This window comes from Peromyscus californicus, unplaced genomic scaffold (genome assembly GCF_007827085.1).
Source record: "Peromyscus californicus insignis strain IS unplaced genomic scaffold, ASM782708v3 Scaffold_4__1_contigs__length_199733344, whole genome shotgun sequence".
Classification (NCBI taxonomy): domain Eukaryota; kingdom Metazoa; phylum Chordata; class Mammalia; order Rodentia; family Cricetidae; genus Peromyscus; species Peromyscus californicus.
The window spans coordinates 19,376,006-19,390,669 of record NW_026294562.1 but is presented as its reverse complement, the minus strand read 5'-3'; the positions used below and the strand labels follow the sequence as shown (position 1 = coordinate 19,390,669).

The following is a 14,664-nucleotide window of genomic DNA, read 5'->3' as shown; positions in this document are numbered from 1 at the left end:
TATTTATAGGGTACTGTGTGCACTATTTCAGTTTTTATAATGAAGAGCTTCACCTCTTTGTTATTTCTTTACATTTAGAGCCTCTGAGCTCTCTTCAGGTATTGCTAAGCTGTATCACTGTGAACAGTCACCTTGTTATGCTGGAGACATGGATGTGTCTGCACCACTTCACTGTGGTGTGGTACCTCTTAGCTCACTTCTCTATTCGCCGCTCTCTCTCCTCTCCTAGCTTCTGCTATTTTCTAGTTTGAGTGAATTGTCTTACCTTTTCCACAGGGAAAGGAACATGCAGTATTTGTCTTTCGGAGTCTGGCTCATTCTACTCAACACAATGACCTCCAGTTCCATCCATTTTTCTAAAAATGACAGGGTTTCATTCTTCATTGCGTAAGAAACCTTACACTATTTCTTTATCCATGTGTCCACTGATAGATACCTTGGTTGACTGTATCTCAGTTAGTCTCAACAGGAAGCGCTGCAGGAAGCATGACAGTGCAAGCAGCTCTTTGATATGATGGCCATACTTTGGATCACTGGGTCATGGGTAGTTCTAGTTCTGGTTTGTGAGACACTTCTGCACCATTCTCCATGACTATACTACTTCCATCCCCACCAACAGTGTGTAAGAGTTCCTTACCCTTGAAATCATTTGTTAGAACAGCTCTAGATCTTGATGTGACAAATATAAACCCTTCGAAATGTGAAAAACAATAACGATCCACAATCATCATTGAAAGAAGGGGGTGTGGCCACGTCCATCTGGAATCTTTTCCTAGCCTGGTTCCCACAGCACTAAATTCCAGTTGAGACCCTGTGACCTTTTCCTTGTCTTTCTTCCAAAACACATCAGCTCACAGATAATTCTACTCACTTTCTGAATTTTCCTAATCTGGTCAGAGAGTGTATCTAACAGACGAGTTTTCAGGAAGTCCATCACCTTGACCACCCGGCCATCAATGTAGCAACTGGAATAAAAATAAAATAACAGTCAGATAAAATCTTGAAGAGGGGGCTGGAAATACACTTCTCTAATCAGAAGTCTCTGTTTGCTGAGGAAACCTAGGATTGTATCCATCACAGGATAGATTTTGACTCTTCATACTTTTCAAGCAAATAATATTCTTTGTATTTTCTCTGTTTCCAATTCCATTTGTCAGCTACTGTGACTTTTTTCAGCCTTGCTCAGGTAAAAACCCATATTTTGCTCTCTGGGAACTGACAGATATTACATAATCTAAACTGGGCAATTGGGGAAAAACTTGCTTTTTCTCTTGGGAAAGGGACTTAGCCTCCAATCTCATGGCTGTCTCTATCTTTACCTTAAAGCAACAAAGGCATGGGAGAGTTTCAAAGGAACACCCAGACATTTGCTAGGTTTCCACTTTTAAATAAGAAAATAAACAACAGAGTAAAATTCTGATGCAGTGCAGTCAAACGTCTCAAGTGTTTCCAGTTTCTAGCTTGCTTCCTTGGTAAAACTCATTATAGTGGAGCCCTCTCCCCATCATTTGGATGAATGAATGAGTGAATAATGAACAAACAAATGCAAAGAAATCCATACACTGGCCCCAAAGCTCTCTGCTGATCGAACAGGGCTGGTGCTCATTTGGTCTGCTTTCAGTCTGGTTTTCATTAGGGACTTAAGAGAATCATCAAGCTGCATTGACACTTCTGAACATTTGACCAAAACAGGCCCACCCCACCACCTCATGTGCTCCTCTTTTCTGAACCACTTATTCCGAAGACTAAGCAGACATGGGCTCCAGGTGAGGTGACCTTCATCACCTAGAACCCCGCCCTACTCCTATCTTGGCAAAATCTGAACTAAGAAAATTTTTAAATGCTTATGATTCCCATATGCCTAGCCTAATCCACTAAAGTCTTATTGGTTGATAACTAATGATAGATTTTCTTTCGTTTGAAATAAAAGATCTATCCATCAATATATACAGACTTATATGAAAGTCCTTCTTAATGTTGTATGGAATGGTCAGGCTTAAAAACCTATTATTGTAAACAGGTGCTCCAGTTGAAGTACGGGAAGGAGACAGGTCTTACTCAGCCTTCTGTCGGCCTCTCTCACCACCATAAGGTATTTCCAAAGAACTCAATGTTTAAATGACTGATATGTTAAAAAACAAAAAACAAAGAAAAATGTGTTTTTGGAGACAGAGACATTTGAGTTCAGATTCCTGATTTGGCATTTGCTGCTTATATAATCTCAGAGGCTTTCCTGGTCTCTACAGACCTCAGTTCTTGCATATTTAAACTGTCTGTCTGCCTGCCTGCTTGCCTGCCTGCCTGCTTGCCTGCCTGCCTACCTACCCACCTGCCTATCTATCATCTGTCTAGTTTTTGTTTGCATGTTTGTTTCTGAGACAAGGGCTCACTTTGTAGTCCAGGCTTGCCTGGACTCACTATGTAGCTCAGGTTAGCTTTGAACTATAGTATTCCTCCTGTTTCAGCCTACTAAATTCTGAAATTCCAACGTGTGCCACCATGTTTGGTAGTTCTCTTATTAGTGAAAGAGGGGTGACATGTCTGCTCCTTGGGGCTAATTATAAAATCAAGGAGATAATAAACCTAAGATGCCTGACACACAGCAGGCACACAGAAGGTACACAAAAACTTTTTTGTTTTCTGACCTTTCTAACTTCATTTAAGGCACAGGACACTAGTTGGTAAAATTATGTATAAGTATAGAATCCTAAAAAGTAGAAATATTGTCAGAATATATGTACTTATATTTTTTGTGTGGTTACTTACATAATGGAATAAAACAATAATATGACATTTTACCGCATCTCTGGTTCAAATGCCAAACTCAAGTTCAACAAACATTTATTATGTATAACATAGTTTCAGTCATGGCCACTGCCTTAACATTTCATAACCTCTCCTCTCTAGTATTTCGTTATTACCATCTCTAATTTTTTAACAAGTTGAGCTTGATCATGCATTACATGAAAAATGGGCATGCTGGGATGGGATCATTAAAATTAAAGAAAAGCAAGCTGTGCACTGTTGTTCTAATGCACAGCTGAAGAAGTGAACACTTACATGGTGACACGTCCTATGACAAACAGCATGCTGTAATTAGTCTCTCAATATTCAAGCAAACATATTGTCGTTTCTCCTTTTCTCTACATTCATTTCCCAGTAACTATGCTAACAATCAGTGTTTATCATTTTTGCTGGCAACACATAGAGTTTAATAGTTATTGACACAAAGATGCCAGATGTAATTTTTCAGTATGTAGGATTCTCCACAAACATTTAGACTAACCCATCTGATCTATGGTCCCTTCATTCTTTTCCTCTTTTCTTTTATTCCTTTGTTCAAGTTACATAGAACTTAGAGTTAAAAACCCTGGCTCACTATGCTTTATCACTTATTACCCACATGATATTTGATCTCCACCTCTTTTTTCCAAGTTGGCATAAAAAGTAATGGATTTAGTTATAACATTTTCATACACATATATCTGGGTTTCTCTTTCTGTAAGATAAGTTAAAAAATTCAAGCCTGGAGCCTGCAAGACGGCTCAGTGGGCAATGGCGCTTGCCACAAAAGCCTGATGATCGGAGTTGGATTCATGAGGCCTACCTCTGACTTCCACATGTGTGTGCTCTCCCTCTCGCTCCCCCCACTCTCCCACCATGTGTGTGTGTGTCTATCTCTCTCACACACACTCACATGAAATAAATAAAAATGTAAAAAAAAAATTAAAATTCAAGCCTGTAATATTTTTATAGGGTTGCTATGGTGAACAAATAAGGAAAAACACTGGCCACAGAGCCTAGCACATCGAAGGTATCCAATAACCAAATATACTCTGCCAGGCTCAAGGTAGCAGAAACTTGACTGAAAGGCTGTGCGCTGGGGCTGCAGGGGGAGCATCTTTCCAGAGGAGAACACTCTCATCCACTACAAGGTTTGAAGGAGGAAAATATGTATCAGTAAAGACAAACTCTGGATTCCTTGCAGGTGGGAGCAGAGAGAAATATGCTCTGGATTAGTTTGCTCAGTGAAATATGCTCCGGATTACTGTTTGCTCAGTGACTGACATTCTGTTTGTCTGGACCCAGAAATAGTGCAAGTCCTCCTTCATTCAGCACAGGAGAAGGAGCTCCAACAGAAACTTTAACTTAAGCCTTTCAGAGCCCATTATTGACCCCATTTTTAACCTAACAAGCTGGATCCAATTATTCCCAGTTGTTCCTTGGCTACTCCTGAAGACTGAATTTGGACTGGGGTAGGAAGAGCTCCAGGCAGAGAAACCAGGGGACAAAGTTACCTCAATGGTGTGGGCAAGAAGTGATGTGGCTCTAAACAAGGGAAGACACCGAAGACATGCAAGTGGCAGACTGTGACGAAAGCACTCACAATATTTCCTTCTGAGTGAAATCGAGGCATGCAGTGAAGGATGACCATGAGCTCAAGAGAGGATGCCTTGGAGAACATTATGCTGAGGACAATCAGGCATTAGAGTTAGGCCACAGCTTGTCAAGAGAGACGAAGGAAGCAGTTTGATAGATCCATACTATCGATCAAACATACACAGACTATCAAAGATGAAATATACAGCAGCTAGTTAGACACAGCAGAAAACTGAGATGGGCAACGTTGACCTGGTCTCTTCTTCAGCTTAAAAGTCATGGGTGAAACTATGGCGATAGATGAGGTTACTAAGCAAATAAGGGAAGGTCACAGAGATGTCAGAGACCCTTTAAAGTACTTCTCAAATATGGCCCTGGGCTTGCCTGTACCTTTGACCCAATGAAGGAACCGAACCCCTTTACTGCCCTAAGCAAAACAGCATCTTTCTAACCACCTCAGTCTGAGTCTAGTTTATATTTGGATGTCAAAGGACTCCTCATATTAGCCTGAGAATTTCATTTGCAACTTAAATTCACCTTTGTCTTAAACTATTGAAACAGGAACTTTGGTCACTAAAATTTGGGATCATTCTGAAGAGAGGGGAAGGGGATCAATTAACAACATAGCATGAACTGGATAACCCTAAAGCCTCTTTTATTATATTCGATTTTTTAATTTTAGACAGGATCTCGTTCTAATCAAATCTAGTCTAGAATAATTCACTGTACATCACAAGCTGGCCTCAATTCACAGCCTATTGGAAGCCCTGCTTATCAGAGCACTTGGGTACCAATAATACCTCTCCATAGTGTCACAGTTACAGACCAATATAGCACACAGATATGGGTATGAAGGAAGTGAAGCAGTCTGTGCTCACCAGCAGGCTGCTAATCATGATGATGAGGGTCATTTATTTATTACTTACTAAGCTACAGCCCCAGCTCCAATGATACGGATTTCTAACAATGACTGGGTAAAAGGAAGCCAGGCTGGATGATGCTAATTTTTCAGTGATTTGAGGACAACTCTCTTCCTTTCTGTCTTTTGCCCTCAGAAGATAATGATGATTCTTAGCTACTCACCAGTCTCTACAAGAGTTAATTAGTTTAGCAATGGCTGCAGAGGATTCTGAAGACAGATAAACCAAAAAGAAAGAAACTGGCAGTGGGAGAGCAAAGAAATTTTTCAATTAGAGAAACTCTAGACATGTCCATATAAAATCCCAGCAGGGTGATTTTAGAATTCCCTATAGTAACACTTTTAAGCAAATCTTAGATCTCCTCCAAACCCTTATAAGCTCCAACTTCACTAAGGTCACACAAAGAAATGAGCCACTCAATTGATGGGTGCAGCCAGGAAGGCTGTGTTGAAATAACCTTTCCATAACTATTGTAACAGATGAAACATTTGTTCATGATCAGAATAGTCTTGCTTGACGGCACCTACTGTCGTTCTTGTCTCTAGACTGGCAGGTCACACCAAGCATGGCAAGAATGGCTGAGTATTCAAAGCAAATGGATCCTCTTATCAATTTATTCACTAACTTTCTTATGCATTTAAATAAAATTTAAAATTTTATTTACTATATGATTTACTTCATCTTATTTTTTAAAAGCATTGTCTTTTTATTATAAAAGAAATAAATGCAAATTAAAAAATAAGCACAAACAAAATAGAAGTATAAAATGAGGAGTCACTTATAAGACCGACACTTTGAATCATTGTTCACATTTTGATAAATGTCCTTCCAGAGTTTTTCATAGTTAGTGTACATGAAATTTCATACAATGTGCTAAGTAAAACCTATTCTAGATCCTATTGTACTAGCATATACATTTAAGCTTGCCCCATCTAAGACACCCAAGTCATCTCACAGAGATTTTTTGTCAAAACATCCTACTTCGATTTTCCCTCCATCTCGACCATGGGATACCCTGCCATCCAGCTGCAAGATTCAGTTTTAGGGTTGCACTACAATTAGCCACTTATGCCCATTAGCTTCTTCAAATGTTTAATGAAGAGAGTTTGTTGGCTCTGGGGCAGCTGGTTTTGTTTACCTGGCCCTTTACTTTAAGAGGAAAAACCTTTGCCCTTATTATCTGACCCCTTCTTTTATTTCACATAATTGCATTAGGGCTGGCTTCCCAATGCTCAGGAATTTCCGGACCTTTTTTTTTTTTTTGCTGCCTGCTGCTTTCAAGGAGGAGGGGTATTCTACTCAGAATTTTAACACCCAGCCTGCTGACTGGGCAAGTAATTCCATAAAACTGGAGCCTTTCCCTCCAAATGGGGAGAAGCTTAAAAAGTCATTAGAACAGCCCTTTTGACCTGTAAAACCTAGTCTGACACCTCGAAGTCACACAGTGGAAAAAGCTGATTGGAGACTCTATAAAGCTCTTTAAGTGTGCTTCCCCCTCCTCCAAAGGGCCTCACTCTGGGCTCCTGCTGAGGCACCTCTCTTTGCACTTGCCATTGGGTTTGATTCTGAGGCGGCATCATTCCCCATCTTCTCTACAGTGTGTCAAACTTCCTATCTTGTGTTTAAAATTACTTGGGGCAGGAAAGCTTGAAAGAAGAGAACACTGCTACAAAGAAATATTCTAGACAATATAAATGCTTGTTGAGCTTTCTGAAACTTGTTTGAATAATCCCATGCATAAATTATTCAATAGACTAACATATTACAGTTAAGGAATTTGAGTTTGTACTATGAAAAGAAAACAGAGCAAATCGGTATACACAAAGGCTAGGGTTATGGACATCCCAGCACACAATGAACACTCAAAAATATACTCAACAAAATAAAGAGTGGCTGCATGATTTAGTTCACGGTGAGCCAAAGGATCTGGATCTGTGGCTGCAGTCTCAGGGCTAAGCACCCTATTTCTAATTTCTAAGTCCCTCTCAGTTAACCCCTTGCAGATTTTGGATCCTAAGCCCAGAGTGTAGTGGAGAGACACTGTATCTTGGCAGAGGCTCAAACAGCTGGACCTTGATCCCAGCAGTCAGTGCTGCAGAGAGCAGGCAGGAAGCTGGAGAGGAATGGTGGGAAAGTTCTACACTGTCCAGCCATGGGAGTGGCTCTGAAGAGGCCCCCTCAGGAGATTGCAGAGTTAAGCAGGCAATGGCACTGAGCTTGAGGGCAGGAACACATCCAGGTGTTTTATGTCTGAAAACTGATTGTGGGGCCATCCTTGCAATGAGATCAAATGTAACAAATAAGAAATTAGGCTCAAAAGTAAATATTTATATAGAATGACAAAATAAATGACAACTAGCTCCCAGAAACTTAAAAGTCTCTCCTCTTCTGTCTCTATCCTCACCCCTTCCCCGTTTCCTCTAGTTCTCTCTCATTCTCCTGCTCTTTAGGCAGTTTTCCAGAAATATATACACAGAAATACTTCCTGGCAGCACTCTTTAGAAAATCTAACAACGTTCAATATTTCCTAGCAGTAGAGGAAACCAATTCTAGAAAAGGCTAGTAGTTAAAATCATTACCTTCCTGGTAACCCTGACAGTGGGGTATCAGTAGGAGGAATGGCAGGGCCTAAGATGCCAGAACTTACTATCAGCATGTAGCATTTTTAAAAAGCCTCTTTACTCTTGAGAACTGCACATATGTATGCAATGAAGTACGATCATTATCTTGTGCTGGCCCCCGCATGCTGCAATACCAACCCACCTACCGAGGTTTGCTCACTGGTGCAATAGCATACAACAGTTACAGGTGTAACTAACTGGTTTCTGGTTAGAGGTGACAGCATCTATCATGGAAACTTGGACACTAGAAGATGGATAGAACTTTCATGTTCATATATTGGAATAATTAATATTTTGAAAAATACAATAATGAAACTAGTCTATAGATGCAATGCAATTCCCATTAAAATACCAATGACATTCTTGACACTAAAAAAATAAATAAAATTCATACAGGAACCCACAAGATCTTGATTAGATAAAATAATTCTAAGCAAAAAGAATAATGCTAGATATCAGAATATCTGACCTCAAATTATACTATAGAACCACAGTGACAGACAACATGGTATTGGTGCAAAACCAGACATGCAGACCAACAGAACAGCATACAGAGGACCTAGAAGTAAACTCATTCAGTTACAGACACCTCAATTTTGACAAAGATGCCAAAACATACACTATAAAAGAGTCAGCCTCCTCAACAAACAGTGTTGGGGAAACCAGACATTGACTTGTTGAAGAGTGAAATTAGAGACCTATCTCTAACTCTGGGGGGAAAAAAATCAATTTAAAATGGATCAAGAACTTTAACATAAGGTGTTGAAATTGCTAGAAAAGCATAAGGAAAACACTTTAAGATGTTAGCATATGCAAGAACTTCCAGAAAAGGAAGCAACTCTAAGAACTAACTAGTTAGATTGCATAAAAGTAAAAAAGATTCTTCATACCAAAGGAAATAATTACCAGAATGAAGGGACAGCCTGTAGAATGGGAGAAAAGCTTTCCTTGCTGTTCCTCAAACAGGGGTTAGTATGCTGAATGCAAAGAACCATGTGAGGTCAAGCTAGGAAGAGTTGATAGAGCACTTGCCATACAAGCCTGAGGGCCTCAATTTGGATCCTCAGCACCCCACAACAAAGTTGGGTGTAGTGGTCCATGCCTGTAATGCCAATGCTGTGGAGGCAGAAACAAGAAGGTCCCTGAAGTGTGCTGGCCAACTAGTCTTGTTAATCTGTGAGCTAGGACAGGGAGAAATCTCTCCATATTCATGTGGTCTTATATAAATTAAATCTATGTGATTTGCACAATTTTTCAAACACGCGAGCAACACTATATATGGTTTATAGATTCTCATGTACATAGTAAAAATATTCAATGTGTGCTAGAAGCATGCAATCTGAAATTATTCAGTTATATGTCTGGGAAAATAATGAAGCTAAACTGGGAAACAAGTATACTTCTCTTTTATATTTAAATATTTTGTTTCACATAAAATATCACAAGCAAAACAAAAATAACAGTGATGTTTGTCAATTATGAGTGGTGGATATATGAGAATTTATATCTAATTCTGCTTCCATTTTTTATTTTATTTTATTAAGGCTACTATAACAGGAAATCTCATATGGTTAAATCATCCTCTCTCCTCAGGAAGAGTCAACAATGAATCCTCTCTGAGAAAATGCACACACAAGAACTTTCAAAAATAAAGAAAATAAGTAAAAATTATCCTGGCCCAAACAAACAGAAACTATTCAGGAAAACAGGTTCATGTGTAAAGGTAGAGAGGCAAAGGGACAACAGAGGCCAGGACCTTCCTCTCTGGGAGCCTACATGGGACTGAACTTCACTGGGTTTATGAGGCTACCAAGAGGAAAATGAGTCTTCCTTCAGTAGGCTGTATTGTTCCTGAAAAGAAACTGTTTTATCTGCTACTGATTTCTCAGTTCCCAGGGCAGGTCCCTGTGTAACTGTCAGAATGAAGACAGGCCATGCTCTGGGTAGAAGAGTCCTGGCTTGTGAGTAGAGGAGGGGATTGGTCCTGGAGGGGTTCTTGGCAGGGTTTTCACTGCCAATTTATTCTCTAAGTGTAATGACAGTATGGGTGTTAAGCTGACCCCTGAGATTTCTTTTTCTACTTGTAGTATTTCCATCTTAGAACCAGAAGGGACTATATGACTTCAGGGGCCTTCTCATCTATAGGCATGCAGACCCTGAGATAAAAGTGTTGGTTTGTCATAAATGTCATCACTAAGCTTCCTTCCGACACTTCTGAAAAAAACTATCCAAGTTCTACCTCTAAATCTAGCCTTCCCCCACTAAAGAGCAGATGCTAATGGGCACTATCATCTTTCCTGGTCACAGGAAAACATTGGAAAAGGAGCCATTGAAACACAGAGGCAACTGTTGGCATTCGATGTGTCTCTGCACTTCAGCTTCCTCATGATGTCCCCTGTGTACTAAGGATGAGGTTCCAGAGCCTGAAGATACTGGTACTTTGTGCTTCCTTATAATGAAAGGTAGTGTAACCAAAGACCCCATAACAATGCTACTATAGGGTTGTGACATCAGATGCTTCAAATAATTTTCACAAACAACCCTTATCTTCTATCCATATGGAATCCACTGTGCTTGATAAGCATCTTTTTGTGTGTCGTTTCACTGATTCTTAGAACCTCCCCAAATGAGGTTCTGTTCTTTAGACCATTTCCAGAGAAGCTGAAATGCAAGATAAGAGTAAGAAGGACTGGCACTAGAGGCTGAGACTCAAGACCTCCACCTTGAATTTAGAATGATTGACATTCCTTGGCTCCTCCTCTCCCAGACACAGCTTTCCTCCCTGATTTGTGAGTCTGTCTGGCACAGAACACTATGTACTAGCACAAGAATCAATAGTGTAAGATGAAATGTAGGAGGAGTAGTGAAGGGAACAGGCAATGATTCTATCTTCAAAGGAAGCAAAAGGAAGGATGCACCGGCAGTGTGATGAAACCTGGACTAATGAAGTCTCAGAGGATTCTGGCCTAGAAGAGCAAAGCATAGTTCAGTGATTTCTAAATCCACATTTTATCAGAATTGCCTAGGACTACTTTCAGCTTATTTAATTTCAGTTTGCAAATAGCTAATAGATTCACATGGCTCAGAAATCAAAAGGAAAAAAGACTCTACGGTGAGAAGTTGCCCCTCTACCTCCATGTCCTTGTGACCTCATTTCCCCCTTTCTATGCAACAAACGTTAACAGTTTCAAGCACACATAGAAACAGAATATTCTCCACTGTTTTTGACTACTCTAAACATTGTCATGTGAGGACTAGTTCTTATTAGTACACAAACCTTCTTATCTTCTAAAATTACATTAGCGTTTTATTACATAAATATACTATGGCTTTTACTTAGCAAATTCTATATTACTGAAACCATTTAGTTATTTTAAATTTTGTTATTACAAACAAAGTTGAACCAAATAACACTGTGATGCACACCTAAGGGAAGTAGGTTTCAGTATGAGCTCTCACACTATGTAACCCTAAGTCAGTTAGTGCTTTGAGCTTTTAGAAATGTGAAGAAATTTAATGACCAGTAGGTGTAGCATTTTCCCAAAACATATACATGGAATACTTCCTCAAGACAGAGAACTATGCTGAATTAATATGAATTAAATAAAAGTTTCACAAGTTTATTTAGTTTCTTAGGCTTTGACAATTGAACAAACTGTATAATGAATGTTCTTTATAACACACTGTGAAGAAACAAATCTAGTCTAGCCACAATGTCCTCTTGTTTCATAGCTAAGAACTCAGAGAGTGTTGGATGTTCAGCATCTGAAACACGATGGAACAGTGTGATAGTTCATTTTGATTGCTGACTTGGCAGGATCTACAATCACTAAGAGACAAGCTTCTGAACATGTCTGTGAGGGAATTTCAGGACTGCGTTAAATGTGGGTGGCACCATTCCATGGGCTGGGGTCCTGTGAGCAGCAGCAGCCACCATTCTTTGCTTCCTGGCTCACAGTCCTGTTACCATGCCTTCCTCTCAAATGGAGTTGTATTATTGAATTGCAAACCAAAATAAACCCTCATTCCTTAAGTTGATTTAAAAACTTTAGAAAATTTATTCTTATTATATGTGTGTACGATGTGTTTCTGCACATGATGTGCGTCTATATGAGTGCTCATGTCATAGTATGGAGGTCAGAGAACAACTTGTGGGCACTGGTTCTCCTCTACTTTTCTATGGGTTCTGAGAATCAAACTCGTGTCGTCAGGCTTGTGTGGCAAGCACTTTATGCACTGAACCTTCTCTCCAGTCTTTTAAGTTGCTTTTCACAGGTGTTTTGTTGCAGCATTGAGAAAAGAAATGAATATAAACAGTAGAGTTCAATAAATATTGTTTGCCTTGCTTTAGTTAGTCCTAAATCTGCCTAGGGAGATCACACAGCCTGAAAGATGAATCCGGAAAGATTAAAAAAAAATAAGAAAAACTTGATGGGAATACAATATACTATGATACAGCAACTGGAGTTCTGAGATGAAGTTATTTAACATTTGTGGAGGAAGTGAGACAATATAAGTTATCAAAGATAAACAGTCCAAGACAGTGTGAGGGTTATACATTCCAAGAACAGTGAAGTATGGTCTGAACATACTGGAAACAAGTCTGGCTAGGTCTCTAGATTTACCAGTCTTCTATCAGTTCTCCCATTCAGTCATTACAAATATCTATTATGGTCCACGTATTGAAGGTACTGGGGACTCAAGCATTGAATAGGACAATTTCTTTGTTCCTGTAAAGTTTACATTCTGGAAAGATTAAAAATAGTAAGTTGTTTCATATTGGGATAAATACAATAAAGAAAAATAAAAGGAGGACAAAAGGTATTAAAAGGGGCCAGGTGTAAGACTCAGTTGGTAATGAGCTTATCCTGCAAAAATGAAGACCTGATTTTGATTCTCCAAACCCACAGAAAAATGCCAGGAATGGTGTTCATGTTTGTGATCACCGGGGTAGTGGAAACAGCATGGTACCTGGGGGTTGCTGACCAGTCCATCTAGCCTATAATCGTGAGCTCCAGGCCAATGAAGAATTCATTCTCAAAGGAGGTAGAGGATGTATGTAAGGAAGACACCCAAATTCCTATAGATTTAGGGAGGAAAGTTTTTGACAAAGGGGAAAGTAAACTCAAAGATTTACGGGTGGGAATAAGTATCCCTGGAAGGTTTCTTGGAAAGGAAGGAGGCCAAAGTAGAGCTCGGTAAGGGTGGGAGGGTGGCAGCAGAAGAGTTCAGGAAATCAGTTAGTCTAGGACTCCATTAGCCATTTTAAAGGCATTAGTTGGGAAGTAATGACAAGATTGAACTAGGGGATCACTGAAGTGGAAGCTGGGGACCAGGAGCAGCTGACTGCATTAGCTGATGAAAACTTAAAATTATTTGAGTTTTGATTGTAGTGCTGGAAAGTGTTCAAAGTCTTTGGATTCTGAACCTCTTTTAAAGATATAACTGGCAAGATTTGATGATGTCTTACCAGATGGTAGACTGGGAGAAAGTTCTGCACAAGGAGAAAATAAATGAAAATATAATTAATGAAATACAAAGCATGACTAAGAACACAAACAGCAAGAACCAAAAACTGACTGCAGTCAACAAATACCTTAAATAATAACTTTAAACATTAACAACAACAAAAAGCTAGCTGAATGGATTAAGAAACAAAAAGTATCTTTCTGTTGTTTACGAGAAACTTATCTTATCTTTAAAGATAGGCACCACCTTAAAGGATAGAAAAAATATTCCAAGCAAATTAGATCAGGCATTGCCATCCTAATGTCTGTCAAAATAGTCTTCACACTAAAACTAATCATAAGAGATGAAAAGATAGGTACTTTGTTTTAATCAAGGAATCAAGAAATTATCACAATACTAAACGTATCTGCATCAAACTCTGGCAACTCAATGTCATCAAAGTATACTAATGGAATTAAAGACACAGACTAACACAACCCCATTAATAGTAGGTTAATTCAACACCCCTCTGTCTCCAATAGATAGGTCATCGAGGCAAAAGAGAAAGAAATCCTAGAACTGAATGACAACCTACATCAAATGGACCTAACAGATATCTACAGAATATCCCACCTAAACACCAAAGAACAAAAATATTCATTACACTCAGAAGAACATGGAAACTATTCTAAAACAGACCTAACGCTGGACACAAAACCAACCTTAATAAATAGACAAAATCAAAATAATTCCATGTACCATATCTGATCATTATACAATAAAACTTAAAATCTACAGCAAAATTCTAATATGTATATAAACTTATGGAGATTAATAGTTCATTACTGAATGATGAGTCAAAGAAGACTCACACACAAAAAGAAACCAAAATATTCTTGAAACTAAATAAAAATGAAATCTTAACCCAACAAAACTCCTGGGACAGAAAGTAGTCCTATGAGAGAAATTTATAGGTCTAAGTACCTACATTAAAAAAAAATCAGATCACAAAACAATGACTTAATGATGCAACTCAAGATTTTGGAAAAACAAGAACCAAACTCAAAACCAGTAGATCACATGATATAATAAAAATAAAAGCAGAAATTAATAAAATAGAAAAAAGAAAACAATAAAAAGAATCAATGAATCTATGTTGTGGAATATTTAACTATGTAAAGATATGTTACATTTGTTTATGCTGCCTTTGTTAATGATGTAAAGATGTGTTACATTTGTGCTGCATTTTTTTAATTATGTAAAGATGTGTTGTATTTGTTTTACCTTACCTGCCT

At 38.8% G+C, this 14,664-nt stretch overlaps 1 protein-coding gene across 2 annotated transcripts in view; it reads right to left on the bottom strand.

Annotated features, from left to right (window-relative positions):
* Positions 1-14,664, bottom strand: part of Hpse2 (heparanase 2 (inactive)) — a 669,816-nt gene that overhangs the window by 148,546 nt on the left and 506,606 nt on the right. For both annotated transcript variants that reach the window (XM_052713473.1, XM_052713474.1), the window contains one exon: positions 872-965. In XM_052713473.1, coding sequence (XP_052569433.1) covers positions 872-965 — 94 coding nt within the window. The remainder of the gene's footprint in view (positions 1-871; positions 966-14,664) is intronic.